Here is a 19,405-nt window from a genome sequence, read left to right as displayed (position 1 = left end):
ACATGAAGGTAAAACCAGCCACAACCCTAACCAGCGTTTCTCCAGATCATGGCTGAGACACACAAAGAGTGTGGTACAAAGGAACTTGTGTTCTTACTGCCTGGGCTGTACCTGCTCTGTAGATAGCGGATTTGAGGCTCCAGGGCTGTTAGACCAGAAGTTTTCACCAAACACTACCTTTTTAACAAAAAATTACAGCTCTTCAAAGTTAGGTTTGTTGTAAAATGTCAGAGTGATCAATATAGCATCACACCCATGGACCTGCTGAGAGAACTCTATAAGGGATTGACTTCATCCTTCAAATGCAAGATAACAAAGAGCTGAGCCTGCCACTTCATCCTTGCCTCACCCCTTCCATCCGTTGCCCACCTCCCCCAAAAGAGCTTGATTATCACTTTCTTATTACCATTATATCAACTGAGCTGTGTGAGGTGAGTGTAACATAACCTGGTCCCATTCAGATGTAATTTGCATGTACTACTTTGATAATGAGGTCATGTGAAGCCAGGAGAAATATTCAGGCATTGTATAAGAGATGATTTGGCATTGAACTCATGCATTAAATTTCACACATTGGGGAGATGGCACAATTTAGTCCTTAATGTAGGTTATACAAATGTGACATGCGCACACACACCTGCTGTGCAATATTTTGTTGTTGTTAGTATGTTTGCTAAGACAATGACAACATTTCAGAAGTTGAGGAACTGGCCTACTTTTTGCTTTGAAAGGACAATGATATAACGCTCGTGAAATCCTACTGCATTGTTGAGCTGTGCTTTGCTGGCTAATTAGCACAAGCGATCACAATGTTTGTTACAAAGACTTAGTAAAATCCATTTCAGTCTATCCAGAGATAATATCTTGGTATAGAAGTTCAGGCACTATAAGCTAGTCCTCACTGCATAGTAGTGATCTTCATGGTTTGTTGCTGAACACTGAAATGGGGAGAAATAAGAGAAAATGCAACCTGTACCCTGCATTATTTGTGTTAATATTTTGTGCTTCTGTGTAGTGTCTTTTGTGACAGGATCTCAAATTATTTTACATACATTCTCTCTCCTAGCTCCTCGGCATTCTGGTTTCTTAATCTTTCATTCCACCAAGGCTACTTTTCCTCAAGGTTGCTGGCAATCACATCCAGTCGTTTGCAGTTATCGCCTCCTTCCATCCAAGCCTCCTGCCTAACCCCACCCCTCTTTATACTCTGTCCCCATTTCATCTTTCTGTCACCTTCCATGCTACCCCTACTGCTTGGGACAGTTTCCCTCTTCATCTAGGTCAATGTATTGTTCTGCCTCCTTTGCATTTTTCTAAGAAGCCCTTTCAACACTAACCCATTTTTTTAAAATAAATCTGCACCACTTGGATATTTGACTTTCCAGTCCTTGAACAGCTGGTGTACTGGGTCTGAACGTGGTTGCTTGTCTGCCCTAGAATGAAGCAGGAGCCTTGTCTTCCCTGTGTTATACATTAAGAAGTGCATTAATGTGCTCAAGAAATAATAAAACCTCCATGCCACCTGTGAGTAGGTAAATATTATCCCTGTTGTACAGCGGAAATTGAGGTTGAGAAATGAAACTTTCCAAAGCACAAGTCAGTATTAGAGTTGGAAATAGAATCCAGGAGTCCTGACATTCGCTCTTGCCACTTGACCACAGTGCCATTGCCTCACACTTGTATGGGTTTTTTTTCCCTCCCACTAATAGATTAATCATGTTGTTACCAACCTTTTTCCCCAGAGGAAGGTCTTCATTACTCAGCCTAGGTGACTCTGGTTACAGGATTGGCCTGGATTACTAACAGAAGAAAGTATATGAGAGTGACAATATACATGCCTCATTGCTGCTGTTAATGTGGTTGGCGTAGCCACAAAAGTTCACTTGCCTGTACATTCATGCTGCTCTCAGACCTAGAAGTTGACACTGGCAGTCTTCTCTGGCACCCTCGGGAGAGTTTAATAAGCTAGTTAAGTTAAGGGGAGGTGTCTTCTGACATTTTCATCTCTGAATGAAAATCATTTTTTTAAATCACTGTCTCTGCTCACCTTGAGGCTAGATTTTTAAATGAGTAAATAGTGTCTTTTTGGTCACAAGGACATACAGAGAGATTTTGAAATATAGGTGTGTTGGCTCTTTTCACAGCTTCAGTGATTCTCATGGGAAATGACATTGATATTGTTGCACAGCGTATCTGGGCTGGAGACAAAGCGCACTCTCGCTGCCCCAGGGATGTATTCATTAACCAAAGAAATATCTCCATGTGCATCAACTAGCGTGGGTCGTTGGGCCAAGATTTCTCATCGGCACCAGGACCACATGCATGAAGAATACATGTGGCTGAGCAACAGCTCCTATATTGATTAGCTGCTGGAATTTGGCCAGAACAGAGCGACAGCAGGTTGTCTGTCATTTCTCCACCAGAAGTTATGGACTTGAGTCATATTCTTGCTTTCGTCTTCCCCATAGTCTTTACCATTCCCTTCAGTGAGACTGAAAACTGTTTTGGCTGGAATCGGACAGGCAAAGGTCCTGTAACTCTCAGCAGCTTGACAGCTGCTTTTATGGTCTTTAGTTCCTTACCCCGGGTCTTAGCCTCAATAGATCTAGTGGAAAAGGAGGCAGGGAGGGCAAGCCCACTTAGGATTGATTACATCACTGTGGGTTGTGTCTCTAATTGTCATCCAGTATCACAACACGCAGGTTATCTCCAGGCATACACTTTCATCAGAGAGAATAGCAACCTCTCAAATTCACCTTTCATTTAGCAATACAGAAGCTGCTGAGCCAGTGGAAGTGAGTCTGTGACCACTGCCAGGAATATTTTTCTGTGCACACTTAGTAGTTTTGTAGCTCAGGCCAGCACATGGTCCAGTAACATTGGAGAAGGGTATCCTCGCAGCCTGCTCCTGGTCCCACAGATCCCTCCTTGAAACATTCTTTTCAACTAATCCTTTGCAAAATGATCACTGCTGGATACTTACACCGTCTCTAGCTCAGTACTCTTTTTCTGATCTCTTCCTCCTGTGACTGGACTAAAATGTAAGCTGCTTGAGCCAGGGACAATGTCTGCATATGGTTGGTTTCCCGAAAACATAAGTTGAATTGCAGAAATAATGCAGTTGCAAAGGTGGCGTTAGTACTTCTTATGCATTTGAGTAATCCACACTGGGACAATAAACACAGTGCACTGATATATAGCATTAGGTCCCCTTCGTTCAGCCCTTACAGAGGAGGAGCTAGGAAGAGTTGTTTGCAATATGGAAACTTGTTCCTTGTTGGGGTGTTTCAGGTAAAACACTTGCCCAGACAGTGTTTGAATTGTAGGACCATTGCCTTTCATGGAGAAGGACACACACGGGGACACGGAAAAGCACTCCTCTGTGCCTCTTGCCCACTTCCCTCTCTGTGCCTTCTTCCATGTGTTTCCATATGCTGGGAATACCCTCCCCACTAATGTAAATCATACTTCCCCTTCAAGAAGCTATTTAAAATCCACCTTTACCATTAAGCATTCAAGATCTAATGGCCACACACCACTCCGATAAATTCTTACCTTGTTCTTGTTTGTTCCTATCCCACCTATAACCAATAAGCCATTCAGGCCAGGGACCTTTCCTTTTCTTTTCTGATCTTTGATTGCTGTGTGCACTAAGGCATTATGTGAATGATTAATAATATTGCACATTCCATGTAACATGTTTTTTTTAATAAGTGCTCTGAGCTATTCCAGAGATTTCCACATCACTCTGAGGTGCCATTCTTTGCAAATCTTTTCATTCTCTTTCCCTTGAACTTTAAGATGGAAGTAAAATCAAAAAGTGTTGGTTGGAATTTTCCAAAGTACCCAGCATTGGCCTAATTCTGCTCCCATTAAAGTACTGGTAAAACTCCAATTGACTTCACTGAGAGCAGTTAGGCCAGTGCTGAGCACCTTTGAAATTCACACTTGATGTATCTAACCATTTGCTTTAGAGAATAAAGGCTATCCAAGGAAGGAGGGAAAGGTGAAATGGAGTTCCTAAGACCCCTGCTCTAAAAGGTAGTGGAATCCTGCTAGGCTGTGTTGCTCGCAATTTGACTGAACTTCAGTGATTGCTTAAAATCTGATGACAGTTCTAACTGAGGAAAAAATGTAAAATGTTGATAAAACTATTTGTTTTGAGTTATATAGTGGTTTACATAACTTGGAGAGAGAAGGGTGTGTATCTGTGGTTACAAAACACTTATATATTTGTCTTATATTGTTGACCTTTTCTTTAAGGATACCAGAAGAGTTCATCACGGACTTTGCCAGTGTGGTCTTTGGTAACAGGTTAGTAATTTTATAAATCAATTTACATGCTCTCATCAGAAGTCTAAAGCAGTGGTTTTCAACCTTTTTTCATTTGTGGACCCCTACAAAATTTCAAGTGGAGGTGCTGACCCCTTTGGAAATCTTAGATGTGATTGAAAACCACTGTTCTATGGTAACGACAACCTTTTGCTGGCCCCTTAGACATAGTCTGCAGACCCACAAGGGTCCATGGACCACAGGTTGAAAACCACTGGTCTAAAGGATCGTGGGTGATAACCTGGTCCCAATGAGCAGGGTCCTGGATTTCACCCTACAAGTTGGATTCTATGTAAAGTGACTGTCTGTTGAAGAGTATACCTCTGTGCAGCAAGCAGCTTCTCTTGCCACATTTAAACCCTTTCTCAAGGCACACTGCTGTTACAGGGACTTTCATTGATGACCCACCACTAATAATAATCCCAACATATAAATTGTTTTTTCCCCAAATCTCTGACCTTCCCCATGAAGATTCAGTCTTCAGTCTGTGTAGTTTGTCTTTTGCTCAATATGATTTGCATTGCAAGCGCCGTGAATCAGGGGTCATATTTACTTTTATGCACTGTTCCTCCATGATTAATGCATTCATGTGTATGGACAATTAAAATAATGGTTGAGGTTTTTAAAACAGTGCAAGGAATTTAGCCACAGTTCTTGCACTGCTTGGACAGAGGACATGTAGCTGAATCTCTTGAACTGCCTTGAAAATCTCAACTAGTATATCTGCAACTGAGGGCAAGTGATGAAGTCCCAGACTGTGTCAGGTATTCCTGGGGATTTCTGCACCCTAAAATTAAAAATTCTGCACACAATATTTAAAAATTCTGAATATTTTGTCAAAATACAATATAATCACACCAGTTTCAGTTTTTTGGTAATTTATTTCAAAATACCCATCAGCAAGTATGTCTGTAACAATACAGACAACAATAAAAATTCAGGAAATGTTTTTTTTGGCAAATAGATTCTCTACTAGGCGTATTAATACAGAACTTGATATATTTTGGTGACAGTTATGTTCTGTTTCAGTGAAATTAAATATTGCATTTAAACAAAGTCATTATACAAAAATAGGTTATACAAAAGTATTGTAATGACCTGGCCTAAGAGGGCGCTAGCATCCTAAAGGACTGTTTTGTGTCTGTCTGTCATGTCTTGTCCAAGTTCAAGCTTCTATGTGTATTGTAAGGTTTTTGAGTCACACCACTGTAGTGGGAGGGGGGTTGGTGAGTTTTGTTTAGGATAGGTTGTTAGCATGGGGAAGAGAGATCCAGCAAAAGGTGAGTGTGTGTGTGTGTGTATGTAAGGGTGAGTGTGGAGGGAGAGGGGGTGTTTGTGTGGCTTGGGTCATGCACATGGTTTGCCAGCTGACACCCCTTTGTCTCCAGATGTGGTATGCATGCCCCCATGCCAGGTGCGGGCAGGAGTGCTGGGGCATTCAGTGATAGATGGGAGCAGAGGGGGATGTGTTCAGGCTCATGTGCACACAGAGACGTTATGTGTATATATAACTAATACATTTGAAACACGCAAAACTGGAAAAAGGAAGCATTTCAGTGGAAATCACAAATTTTGCATAAAAATATAAAATTCTGCAGGGAACATTAATTCTGCACAAATTCTGCATTGTGCAGTGTCACAGAATTCCAGTAGTAGTAGTCAAGTGCAGTGGAAACCAGCAGTTCCTTTGGGAGACTCCGAATGATTTTGGGTTTGTCCCTCAGTTTCCCTATGTGTAAGTGGGGATAATGATACTTTCCCCAACAGATGGAAATGCTGTGTAAGAGTTAGATATTATGCATCTACGGACAAAATTCAGTCAAGCATGTAGGGACAAAATTAGTAAGGCCAAGGCACAAAATGAGATTAAACTAGCTAGAGATACAAAGGGTAACAAGAAAACATTCTACAAATACATTAGAATCAAAAAGAAGACCAAGGACAGGGTAGGCCTGTTACTTAATGAGGAGGAAAGACAGTAAGAGGAAATGTGGAAATCACAGAAGTTCTAAATGCCCTTTTTGTTTGTTTCCACCAAAAGATTAGTAGCGATCGGACATCTAACATAGAGAATTCCCGTGAAAATGAGGCAAGATCTGAGGCTAAAGTAGGGAAAGAACAAGTTAAAAATTACTTACACAAGTTAGATGTCTTCAAGTTGGCATGGCCTGATGAAATACATTCTAATACTCAAGGAGCTGAATGAGGAGATATCTGAACCATTAGCCATTATCTTTGAAAACTCATGGAAGATGGGAGAGATTCCAGAGGACTGGAAAGGGGCAAATATAGTGCCCGTCTATAAAAAGGGGAAAAGGACAACTCCAGGGAATTATAGACTAGTCAGTTTAACATCAGTACCTGGTCAGATAATGGAGCAAATAATCAAGCAACCATTCCCAGAGAGTAGTTATCAGTAGTTCACAGTCAAGCTGGAAGGGCTTATCGAGTGGAATCCCTCTGGGATGTGTCCTTGGATCCAGTTCTGTTCGATATTTTCATCAGTGATTTAAATAATGGCATAGAGGGTATACTTACAAAGTTTGCAGATGATACCAAGCTGAGAGGAGTTGCAAGTGCTTTGGAGGATAGGATTGAAATTCAAAACGATCTGAAGAAATGATCTGTAGTAAATGGGATGAAATTCAATAAGGACAAATGCAAAGTATTCACTTAGGAAGGAACAATCAAATTCCACACATACAGAATGGGAAATGACTGTCCAGGAAGAAGTACTGCGGAAAGGAACGTGGGGGTTATTGTCATTCACAAGCTACATATGAGTCAACAGTGTAATACTATTGCAAAAAAAGCAAACAACATTCTGGGATGTATTAGCAGGAGTGTTGTAAGCAAGACACAAGAAACAATTTTCCATTCTACTCTGTGCTGATAAGGCCTCAGCCAGAGTACTGTGTCCCGTTCTGGGCGCCACATTTCAGGAAAGATATGGACAAATTGGAGAAAGTCCAGAGGAGAACAACAAAAATGATTAAAGGTCTACAAAACATGACCTAGGAGGAAAGATTGAAAAAATTGGGTTTGTTTGGTTTGGAGAAGAGAAGACTGAGATGGGGACATGACAACACTCTTCAAGTACATAAAAGGTTGTCACCAGGAGGAGGGTGAAAAAATGTTCTCCTTAACCTCTGAGGATAGGACAAGAAGCAATGGGCTTAAATTGCAGCAAGGGAGGTTTAGGTTGGACATTAGTAAAGGCTTCCTGTTAGGGTGGTTAAGCACTGGAACAAATTGTCTCAGAAGACAGGTACCCAATCTCTTCACTGGAGATTTTTAAGAACAGGTTAGACCAGTGGGGGCCGGGCAGGCAGGGAGTCAGGACCCAGACCCAGACCCTGCCACGCGCAGGGCCAGGCAGTCGGGACCTGGACCCCCACATGCAGGGACAGGCAGCCGGAACCTGGATATTTTTTAGCATACAGCTGTGTACTAATTGGGCTGCGGGTTGACAACCACTGGGTTAGACAAACATCTATCAGGAATGGTCTAGTTATTACTTAGTCCTGCCTTGAGTGCTGGGGTCTGGATTAGATGACCTATTGAGGTCCCTTCCAGTCCTATACTTCTATGATTATTCATCGTCATTAAGCTTTCTATAACTTGCATTGTACAGAGTATATTCATTAGCATGCTTCATTAACAGTCTAACAACGTGTGTCGTGCCGTATGCTGTGCTGTAATTGTTAGAGACTTTCCTAGATCGAGTTCAGTCATCCAGCCGTATTGACTTGAGAATTCAATCCAGGTGATTTGATGACACTCTAGAAGGGTTAATAGATGGTGCTGCACTAGTCAGAATTCGTTTACCTGATCGCTTAGTGGATTAGTGAGCTACACCAAATCAAGGAGGATTAGAGCAGCCTATTTTTCTTCCCCTCTAGGGGGTCCTTTCTCCCAGACGGATCCTCCACTTTTATTTAATCTCTCCCCATATTTATAAACGTCTTGATCTTGCATGTGCTGAGTGCTCCTCACTGAGAGTTGAGGGCACTCAGCCGTGTCAGAATCAAGCCCAGCATTGTTATTTGATATAATTTTCTCCTTGTTCTTGGTAGTTTTGTTTTACCCCAAGCAAATGGATGAATGAGGCTACAGAAGTTCAAACTATTATTAATTTTCCTTGTTTAGGCTCTTTGCTCAAAGTACAGACTACTTGGGAGCAGGTATACATTTTACTCCTTTCTTCCTTTCTGTAATCGTCTTTCTGAATTACACCATGGTAGATGTAAGAATGCAGAGTTCATAGGCGCCAAGTGAAATGTTGGCGATGGAGAGAGACGTTTGAAGGGAGGGTGGAATGTGCATGAATTATCTATTTTCATCCAGGCCGCTATTGTGTTAGAGAATTTAGCTTTTTTAATTTCAGAAGAGTTAACTCCAGCTGTGATTATCCAATGTAATCTGGCTTCATGTTTGAGAACCAGAACAGAGGGACCTGTAGGACCATGTATCATTTCCATGCAAATCTGCTGCATGAGCTAACACCTAATCCTACATTTTCTTAATGAATTATAAATGTATGTATGGTCATTCTAAGTACATGACCACTGGCGTGAGAAGTATTAGATGTTTTGATTCAGAACTCATATGAACTACATATCCCAGAGGAATCCATTTCAGAGAAACATTTGACCTCTTATTTTTATCGTTTCCCAGGCATTCTGGCCTATCCACATAATTTTGCATCTTAAAAGACAGTTCCAAAGCTCTACAAAATTAAAAATCGTATTTCTCTTTATATCTCCACAGTTTCAGACACATCAAGCTGTGTAGATAAAGGGAGAAGAGCAGCATGTCTGATAGACACCATCAGATAAACTGCGAGAAATTAAAGCTGCTTTTTGAAAGGGATTACTATAGATTCTCCAACTTTTAATACCTACAATAAACTTAGTACAATTTAATTTTAATCCAGATTACTGTATTGTCAGATCGTTGCTTAGAGTGGGTCCCATGGTTCTGTATGTCTCACTGATTCGTGTGCTCTTGTTACACAATAGTATTTTCATACATTCCTTTTAGGCAAATGCTGCTATGTCCAGAATTAATTTGTCATTAATTTTGACATTGGTAGTTCGTTCCAGATGCTCTCCTGTGGCAATGCATTTTGCTTAGGGTATTGTGACACATTAATTTAGGTCCCCATGAATATCATTATGTCCCAAGTGTAATGTGGTGCATCCCAGTGTTCCTTCACTCACACTGTTCCCAGACAGTTCTGTGCGAAGCGTTGCATGCTGATCGTACGTGGGGTCACTGGTGGACACGCTTTACAAAAATATATATATATATTTAATTAAAGTGCTTTTGAAGACAAGAGTCTCAGCAGGCGCCGTGAAGACTCTGTGAAGTCAAAAGTGTCTTATGTTTTGTAGTGTAAATAAACTCTTCTTTTCCTATCACCAACGTCCCATTTCTTTTTGCTTTGGCTGCTGTGTTTCTACCATCTTTGCTGTGTTCTCATGCATTGATTTTCCGTTTCCAGCTGCATTTGTATACTGGGTGGAGAGGGTTAAGAAGGTGTTGACTGAAAAAGAAACTACCCTGAAAAGAGAAGTTTATAGCTATCAGTCCAGCACCAAACTAAAGGTCTAAATTTTGTCCACAGAGTTTTTGTGACTTCTAAGTGAGAGTCTGAGGCTAAGTCTCGTCACACTTGTTTGCACTGTGGACCTTTAACACCAACCATCCCAACCTAGAAAATGGAAAAATACTTCTCATTCCACCTCTCCCCCCAAGAGCCTACTGCCTAATTGAAGTGTCTTCCACTGACTGACATTAGCATGTACAAAGGCAAGAAATTGCAGCGTGGGTATTTTTGAGGAGATCTTCCTGCAAACGATACCCTGTAGCAGCTTGCCATTGAGGGGAAGGCATGCTTACAATGTTTAATCCTGTCAGGATTCTGCTAATGCCCATTTCTAGGCTCTGACTCCTCATAGTCGCACCCAGCTGGGTTGACCTATTTCTTATCCATGGGCTGACTATGGGCAAGAGCCAGATGATCTATTTCCTCTGCTCATGTTTTTGTCCACACTACCAGGGATGCCTCTCAGTTCTGAAAATAACCTGTGGTTTTTTTGTTTGTTTTTTGCCTTTGCTCTACACAAGAACATCATACTACCTTAGGCTGTCAATGTTACACACCTTTGTCTAACTGCTAATTTCTCTGGACAAATTATAAGCAGACACCAAGCAAACCGTACGCCTGGATCTGAGTAGAGATAGCCATTAGACTATCAAGCGAATGTATCCTTGTTTGTGAAAAGAGGACTCTCTTCTGAAATAAAATATGTAATTAGATTATGTGAAGCATCATCCAGCCCTTGGTTGGAGTAGCTTTGAAATGTACCATAAATAACTTACCCTGGCACAAGAAGCTTAGTCCAAAAAAAAAAAAAAGGGTGAGTAACACAAAGTTCAGACTGTCTCCCCAGCAGACCTCTGGAGACAGTTTTATGAGTACACCTAAAAATGGATGCTTGTTGTGTCTTTGTATCAGATTTGGCTTGTTTACTTACCCTGAGTTTAAGATGCTATTAAAATTTTAAAGACTGCCAGGCATCTGAAGTTTAATCAGCATCAACTGCATTTTCTCATAGAAATACACAGCATGTGTGACTCTTGCTACAAAATATGATGTGTAAGAAGCCAAAACTTTCATTTATTAGACTAGACAAAATCATAAAAGTCATGCCGGGGCTTGCTGTGACTGAGCATTACATAAGGAACTTTGATCTAATCCACTTTACCTACTCTAACAAGGACCCAGAGATGACATTTTACTGCATGCTTCAGACTGCTCCCTGATGTGAACATCAGGTGTGCTCTGCTGCAGCAGTGCTGTATGTGTTTGCTATGGGGAGGGCAGTTGGGGAGAAGGGTGTTGGCACATCTTAATTTCTGTGTTTAAACCCTCTTTTTCCTTTCTTATTTGCTAGTGCTGGCCTCACATGGAGATAAAAATATATTATTGGCAGAGGGACCCTAGTTGTTAATAGTGCATCACTGACATATATTACTTTGATTTCAATTTCAGCACTCAGGTCTCTACCATAACCCTTTGGCAGATCATTACTGTGACCCCCGTTTACTGAAATTACCCACAGTAGTTCGATAAATTATCTGTTGAAAAGTGCAGCAAAAGGCGAGAAGTGTGTGTGTAGTCTGAGCACAAGATGCAGCACCTTTACAAAACCTTGATTTGTTCAGACTGCTCTGAATGATGCTAGCCGCAGAGGGGAAATTTGTTCGTACTGAGAGAGATTTTTTTCCCTTTAGATTTTTGCCTTGCACATATGCTTCATAATTTCCCTTCCCTGGTTTATCTTCCAGGCGTCCTGTTGTTGAAGCCACAACTATGAAACAAGGAAATAAGCTGCCAAGTGTTAATGACATTAAGTGGAGAGTGGACGTGGCTATATCCACAAGGTAAGGAATAAAAGCCTGCGGGACCAGTGAAAGGGTTTTCCAACTCTAAACTCTAATTGCAGTGCCACTTCTCAATGCTAAAATATATCTCATTGTGAGATTTGCATGCAGTGTTAAACAGTACGGTATGGAGATAACCTTGAGTAACACACAAATCAGGTTATATACAGGGCTACTGTTACATCAGATCAGTCTGTTGGAAATGCTTGCATCATTTGTTAAGACAGTTCATGCATTTTTATGCCTTCTGTTGTTTGTTTAGATTTCTAAAATATGCATGCTAGAAGCTCCCCTCCCTGTATTTGTATGAAGCTCTGTGACATATTCAATATTCCAATATTTTAAAATGCACAATAATAAATTTAATTAGTGCCCTTCCAGTGGCCATAATTGTAACCCAATCCAATCCCACTATGTAATAACACCATATAACAGCTAACCACATCCCGTCCCCTCCCCAAACACCACAAAGGAAGATGAGCTTTGTAGCCTGTGGAGAAGGTGGATAAAGCTGGACTCTGGCAGGCCAAGCATGGAAGTAAAAGGAAACTTCCCTTTTCTTTTGTATCAGAGGAGTTCCATTTCTAGTGCCTCCCCTGACTGCACCTGTGTTTGTATGGTCCAAGGGGAGAGGCAGTCCCTTGGGTAACCTGGGCCTTAAAACCCAAGACTGCCACCTTGACTTTCATCTGGAAGCCCACAGGCAACCTGTGCAGCTCTTAGAGCAGCAGTGCTGTGAGCTCCAGCATATACTATTAGTAAGCAGGCCACCACATTTGGAACTAGCTGCAGTTTCTAAGTGGTGTCAGGGTGTAGCCCTGAGTAGAGTGCATTACAACAGTCTTTATCTCAAAGTGACAAAGGCATGGGTCAGTACACATTTGAAACCAAAGAGGACACTCCCCTTACCAAGCAGATGGGGAAAAAATGCTCTTGCACAGTTACTACCTGCGTCTCCAACAATAGTCTAAACTGCACCCCTGATTTACTGATCATGGCCCCACACACGTTGCAGCTGAGATAACTCCAGCCAGTTCACTTGGCTGCTTCCCCAACTTTCTAACATTGTCTCTGTCTCACCTGGACTGAGCCTCGGTCAGCCAACCATCCTTCGAACCCCAGTCTCCTTTAGATGTCTGGTTATCCTTTCAGATCCATTGGTGGGATCAACTGTAATTGAGAAGAGTGGCGCTGAATATCATCTGCACACTACAGACACAGCAGCTCTTGTCTCCTTACTAAGCCTCCTTGCAGCCTAATTTACACATTGACTAAGAGAGACAACAGAGCAGAACCTTTGCAGTACCCTACATGAGAGAGCTCTTGGGTGGATAAACAATCATCCATAATTACCCCTTGGGACCACTTTTCTGAATAGGAGTGAATCCATTTCAGAATAGTTCTGTCTACTCCTGCTAGGGATCTCACAGTCTTGTGAACAGCCATTTATGATCAGCCAGGCCAAAGTCACATCTTACACTAGCCACGTAGATACGTTGTCTTTGGGCAGAGCCAGGAAGAAAGAGTGACCAGTACTGCTCATGCAATTTCTGTCCCTCAGACTTGGTCTGAACCGAGATTGACCAGGTTGAAGGTAATATGGAGTGCTGACTCTGGTGTAACTGCTTGGTCATCTTTCCCAAAAGAGGAAATCTTCTAGGTAATCTTTCCCAAAAGAGGAAGATGCAATGTGAGTCAGTAGCTGAGATTGTTGGGCTCAAGATAATTTCTTTAGTAGTGGACCCACCAGTGCATCCCTGAGAAGCTGTCTCCTTACCTTCAGTCAAAGAGACGCTGGCATAACACCAACAGTGGCCATGGTGTCTCACTGCCGTCCTTTACCAACCAAGAGGCCCATGGATCTGGTGCACTATGGCGACCCAAAATGGGCAATACTGGCCAAAACTTAGCCAAAGAAGACACAGCATTTGTCTGCTTGAGACATTACCCTGCACCCACAGATGCAGCAAACTATTGGAAGCCAAGCAACTTTTAACTATTAGCTGTGCAGCCAACTCAGAGCGCGGAGGATGTTGGGCACTCGCCATTGACTGAACTGAATTATACAAAGCAGATAGGGTAGTTACAACTAAGGAGTGCCCTGAGGTGTGTTCTAAAGCAGTGGGTCGCAACCAGGGGGCTGCAAGCAAGTTTCAGGGGGTCCCCAAGCAGGGCCAGCATTAGACTCGCTGGGGCCTAGGGCAGAAAGCCAAAGCCCCACCACATGGGGCTGAAGCCTGGGGCTCTGAGCCCTGCCTTGTGGGGCTGCAGCCAAAGCCTGAGCAACTTAGCTTCATGGAGGGCCCTGTTGCATGGAGCACCAGGCAGTTGCCCTGCTTGCCACCCCCTAACACCAGCCCTGGCTTTTATATGCAGAGAAACAGTTGTTGTGGCACAGGTGGGTCATGGAGTTTTTATAGCATGTTGGGGGGGCCTCAGAAAGAAAAAGATTGAGACCCCCTGTTCTAAAGAGTTCCACTCAGATGCCACTACACTGCAAATTCTTTCTCTAAGATAGAGCAAACCATGCAGATAAATAACCTTAGCCTCAATGGCTCGAGAGCCCCATAATAGCTTCACCATTCCTTCCAAACAACTCAGGAACAGTATGTCTTCCACTTTCTGTATTCTTCCCTTTTATTTTCCTTTCCAGTCACCCTGCCACTCCCCGCCCCCTCAGAAATTCTTGTCATCTGGCCATCGCCTCTGCTGAAGAGATGAGGAAGCAGAGTGATCCCAGGCTTCCAGCTCTGATGCTTGTCAGTACCTGACCTGGCTTTGGCAACATACGCTGGTGCAGACAGCACAGGGATGACTCATTTCCCACTCCTCTGGTCACCAAATAGACTCTGGAACAAAATAGCAAGCCACAAACTTAGCACAGTCTCCAGGAGAGTTTGATTCCCCAGCTGGGGCTGCAGTTTAGAGCAGAAGAGGAATGGAAGGGTTTAGGGCACTGTTGTTTAGTGCTGCTTGACATAAGATACATAGGAAGATGGTCTGTGTTCTTTTTTGCTAACAGTATTTGGGCGATTTTCATCCCTATTGTATCTCTGTAGAAATCAGTGGAATTACACCAGGGTTGACTTTGGCTTATCATCTGTCATGATTACAAGTTTGAATACATTTCCTTTTAAATATAAAAGCTCCTTTTTTAGTCTGCTACCTCAGTATGAAAGTGAATTTGATAGGGTTCTGTTAATTTGTGTTCCTCTGAATTTCCTACCCAGCCAAATGTGAATGCTTGATTGAAATGTTTGGAAATGATTCATGTGAGCTCTATGGGACCTCTCTCGGACACCGGAAAGGGTTAACCTATAATGCTATATTATAGCAGTGCAAATGTGTACTATTTTAATACTAATCATGTAAATAATTTCAGTTCATTGGCCCGTGCATTGCAACCGTCCATTTTAATGCTGCTGAAGCTTTCGGATGGGACAGCTCATCGCTTTGAAGTAAGTCTTTATTCTACTAGATAAAGAGAGAGATCCACTTTACGTTCCTTTTAGAAAGTTAAATTGCTATTAAAAAGGTTAAAGCCTTCATGGACAATTCATTGTTTTTCTTTAGTATATTCTGATTTCTGTGCAGCCACACACAGTATATTACGAAACTCCAGCCAAAATGATTTCTTATCTTCTTCTTGGGCATGCGAAACTCAAACAGCTTAATGGGACTAAATCGGGGGGCCCAGGTAATCTTCATCCAAGAATATTAAAGGAATTGGCCCATGAAATTGCAAGCCCATTAATTGGCCCATGAAATTGCAAGCCCATTAGCAAGAATTTTTAATGAATCTGTAAACTCAGGGGTTGTACCGTATGATTGGAGAATTGCTAACATAGTTCCTATTTCTAAGAAAGGGGGGAAAAAAGTGATCCGGGTAACTATAGACCTGTTTGACAGCTGTAGTATGCAAGGTCTTGGAAAAAATTTTGAAGGAGAAGGTAGTTAAGGACATTGAAGTCAATGGTAAATGGGACAAAATACAACATGGTTTTACAAAAGGTAGATCGTGCCAAACCAACCTGATCTCCTTCTTTGAGAAAGTAACAGATTTTTTAGACAAAGGAAACGCAGTGGATCTAATTTACCTAGATTTCAGTAAGGCATTTGATACCGTGCCACATGGGGAATTATTAGTTAAATTGGATAAGATGGGGATCAATAGGAAAATTGAAAGGTGGATAAGGAATTGGTTAAAGGGGAGACTACAACGGGTCCTACTGAACGGTGAACTGTCAGGCTCAAGGGAGGTTACCAGTGGACTTCCTCAAGAGTCGGTTTCGGGACCAATCTTATTTAATCTTTTTATTACTGACATCGGCACAAAAAGTGGGAGTGTGCTAATAAAGTTTGCGGATGATACAAAGCTGGGAGGTATTGCCAATTTAGAGAAGGACAGGGATATCCTTCAGGAGGATCTGGATGACCTTGAAACCTGGAGTAATAGTAATAGGATGATATTTAATAGTGAGAAGTGTAAGGTCATGCATTTAGGGATTAATAACAAGAATTTTAGTTATAAGCTGGTGATGCATCAATTAGAAGTAACGGAGGAGGAGAAGGACCTTGGAGTATTGGTTGATCGTAGGATGATTATGAGCCGCCACTGTGATATGGCCGTGAAAAAAGCTAATGCGATCTTGGGATGCATCAGGAGAGGTATTTCCAGTAGGGATAAGGAGGTTTTAGTACCGTTATACAAAGCATTGGTGAGACCTCACCTGGAATACTGTGTGCTGTTCTGGTCTCCCATGTTTAAGAAGGATGAATTCAGACTGGAACAGGTACAGAGAAGGGCTACTAGGATGATCCGAGGAATGGAAAACTTGTCTTATGAAAGGAGACTCAAGGAGCTTGGCTTGTTTAGCCTAACTAAAAGAAGGTTGAGGGGAGATATGATTGCTCTCTATAAATATATCAGAGGGATAAATACCAGAGTGGGAGAGGAATTATTTAAGCTCAGTACCAATGTGGACACAAGAACAAATGGATATAAACTGGTCATTGAGAAGTTTAGACTTGAAATTAGATGAAGGTTTCTAACCATCAGAGGAGTGAATTTTTGAAATAGTCTTCCAAGGGAAGCAGTGGGGGCAAAAGATCTATCTGGCTTTATGATTAAACTCGATAAGTTTATGGAGGAGATGGTATGATGGGATAACATGGTTCTGGTAATTAAATATTCATGGTAAATAGGCCCGATGGGATATTAGATGGTATGGGATCTGAGTTACCCAGGAAAGAATTTTCTGTAATATCTGGCTGGTGAATCTTGCCCATATGTTCAGAGTTTAGCTGATCGCCATATTTGGGGTCGGGAAGGAATTTTCCTCCAGGGCAGATTGGAAGAGGCCCTGGAGGTTTTTCGCCTTCCTCTGTAGCATGGGGCACGGGTCACTTGCTGGAGGATTCTCTGCTCCTTGAAGTCTTTAAACCACGATTTGAGGACTTCAATAGCTCAGACATAGGTGAGAGGTTTTTCGCAGGAGTGGTGGGTGAAATTCTGTGGCCTGCGTTGTGCAGGAGGTCAGACTAGATGATCATAACGGTCCCTTCTGACCTAAATATCTATGAATCTGTTTTGTTGAAACTTTGGTTTCCAAAGAAATAGTAATCACTCCGAAGTAGTATTGCATGATTTCTGATGATTAACACTTTTTATAGTTTTATTATTGACTTTAATCTTAAAATAAGACAATGTTTTTTTGATGGCTGGGAAGTTACTGAAGCAATTTATGAAATGCTAGATGCCCCACTAAGCCTGTTACTTTTGCCACAGAAGATAATTATCAGGTATCTTTACTCACTTTCTCTTTAATACACATCCTGCTTCCAGAAAGAGAGCAGAAAACTTTGGTGCCTTTTTTACTTCCAATTAAGCAAGGGCATTTTTTGTGTCATTGTACATAATGCCTTCCCAGAAAATGGCATGAACTTGTCTGTACTTTTGACTTTTGTAATAGAATGCTGCACTCTATAAATAACGCTGTGTGCATGAGTAGTTCACCTGTTAGTGCTTTTGGCTTCAATTCATACATTAGTTATCTGGTGGTTATGCGCCAGGTATTGGATTAAATGGTTGGCTTCACAACCTTTACTGTGTTTAACGTGGAAAACTGTTTCACAGAAAGACTTAACATAAAGCTGCTTGGAAAGGCCTGACTGTGATTTGCTACATTGTGAAGTCTTTAAGATGCCATATGACAAAAGATGAAATTCATCACTGTGCAGAGGCCAGCTCCTGAGACTTAAGTGGTGCATAGGCTTTGTGCTAAACTTCTGCACAGGAGTGAATTTCACCCTACCCAAACAAATGAGCACAACTGAAAATTACAAATATTTTCAAAAATCTATTGGAAAATCAGTTCCTCCTTCCCTTAACTGCCAGGATTGGGTTCGAGGTTCCATGTTTTTCTTCCCAGAGGGGACATCAGACACCAAAAGGGCAGTCAGCAATGCAACTCTGCACCTTTTTAAAGGTGGAGCCGTCCTGTCAAGGAGATCTGCTGCTGCATCTCCCCTAGTGCATGCAAATCACCATGCACAAGCAGCATATCTCATTCTGAATCCTAATCCACCTGCCACATAGATCTGGGTGCTGCAGAACTGGATGTGAGCAGGATTTCTACATGTTAGAGCCCCTCTAATAGATCTGGAGGTAAATCTGTCCTCTGGTTCAAAGTGCCTTATTCAAGCAGGCAAACATTCTCCACTTCTGAAGTTTCCTTCATGCCCAAACATGCACACACAGTGACCTGCTAGCTCAGGCATGTTTGTGTTTGGACTGGAAGACCAAGATAATTAATCCAAAGGATTGTTCCACAATGAATAGTACTTTAAAATTATTCTGTTGCACACACACAAAAGTTATATTCCCTCTGGTCTGCTGACCCTTCTGTCTCAAGCCATGTTTGCCGGAGCTGAGTGGTTAAATAAAGAAGGGGGGACTGCAACATTTTGAGGCACATTGCTTGCCTGTCGTTTAAGTGAAAAAAAAAAAAAAACGCTTTTACTACTCAGCTGCATGAGAGAGTCACAATCAGGTGCTGACTTCCTCTCACTTCACTGGTGGTCCATGCTATGCTTAGCAAACGTGTGATAGGAGTTTCATGTTGTGGAAGGAACATTTTAGTCTCACAAGGGGTCTGGCGGCATTAATAGATCACTGCCCCCATTTGGCTTCTTGGGGTTTGCAGTGGTAAAGATAAATCCATTAGATTTGTTTCTTCATGCTGAAAAATGAGTGTCTTCCAAGTGAAATGAGGAATATGGGTGCAATTTTTACATGAACCCATGCACAAGAGGCATTCCATTTCTGTAACCATGTAAGCTCTGTAATGTAGCAATAGCCTCAGCCTCATTAACAATCTGCTTGGCTAGCCTTTGCTTTAAGACCTTGACATTAGCGGACATATATTATGCATTTGTCCATCTATTTTCCAATTGTAATCACATCTGAGGCTGTTACTGTACATCAGTTACTCCTGTGGTTTTCAACCTGTGGGCCGTAGACCCCTGGAGGTCCACAGACTAAGATTTCCAAAGGGGTCTGCACTTCCACTGGAAATGTTTTAGGGGTCCACAAATGAAAAAAGTTGAAAACCATTGAGTT

The 19,405-nt window shown here is 41.9% G+C and overlaps 1 protein-coding gene across 1 annotated transcript in view; it reads left to right on the top strand.

Moving 5' to 3' along the window:
- The window catches only part of COMMD5 (COMM domain containing 5), a 28,831-nt gene that overhangs the window by 6,443 nt on the left and 2,983 nt on the right, over positions 1–19,405 (top strand). Inside the window, exons 4-6 of the mRNA XM_073361363.1 lie at positions 4,264–4,314; positions 11,689–11,784; positions 15,167–15,242. Of these exons, the coding sequence (XP_073217464.1) occupies positions 4,264–4,314; positions 11,689–11,784; positions 15,167–15,242 (223 nt within the window). The remainder of the gene's footprint in view (positions 1–4,263; positions 4,315–11,688; positions 11,785–15,166; positions 15,243–19,405) is intronic.

This window comes from Lepidochelys kempii, chromosome 9 (assembly GCF_965140265.1).
Source record: "Lepidochelys kempii isolate rLepKem1 chromosome 9, rLepKem1.hap2, whole genome shotgun sequence".
Classification (NCBI taxonomy): domain Eukaryota; kingdom Metazoa; phylum Chordata; order Testudines; family Cheloniidae; genus Lepidochelys; species Lepidochelys kempii.
The sequence above is the reverse complement of the archived record's forward strand: the minus strand, read 5'-3'. Positions and strand labels throughout refer to the sequence as shown.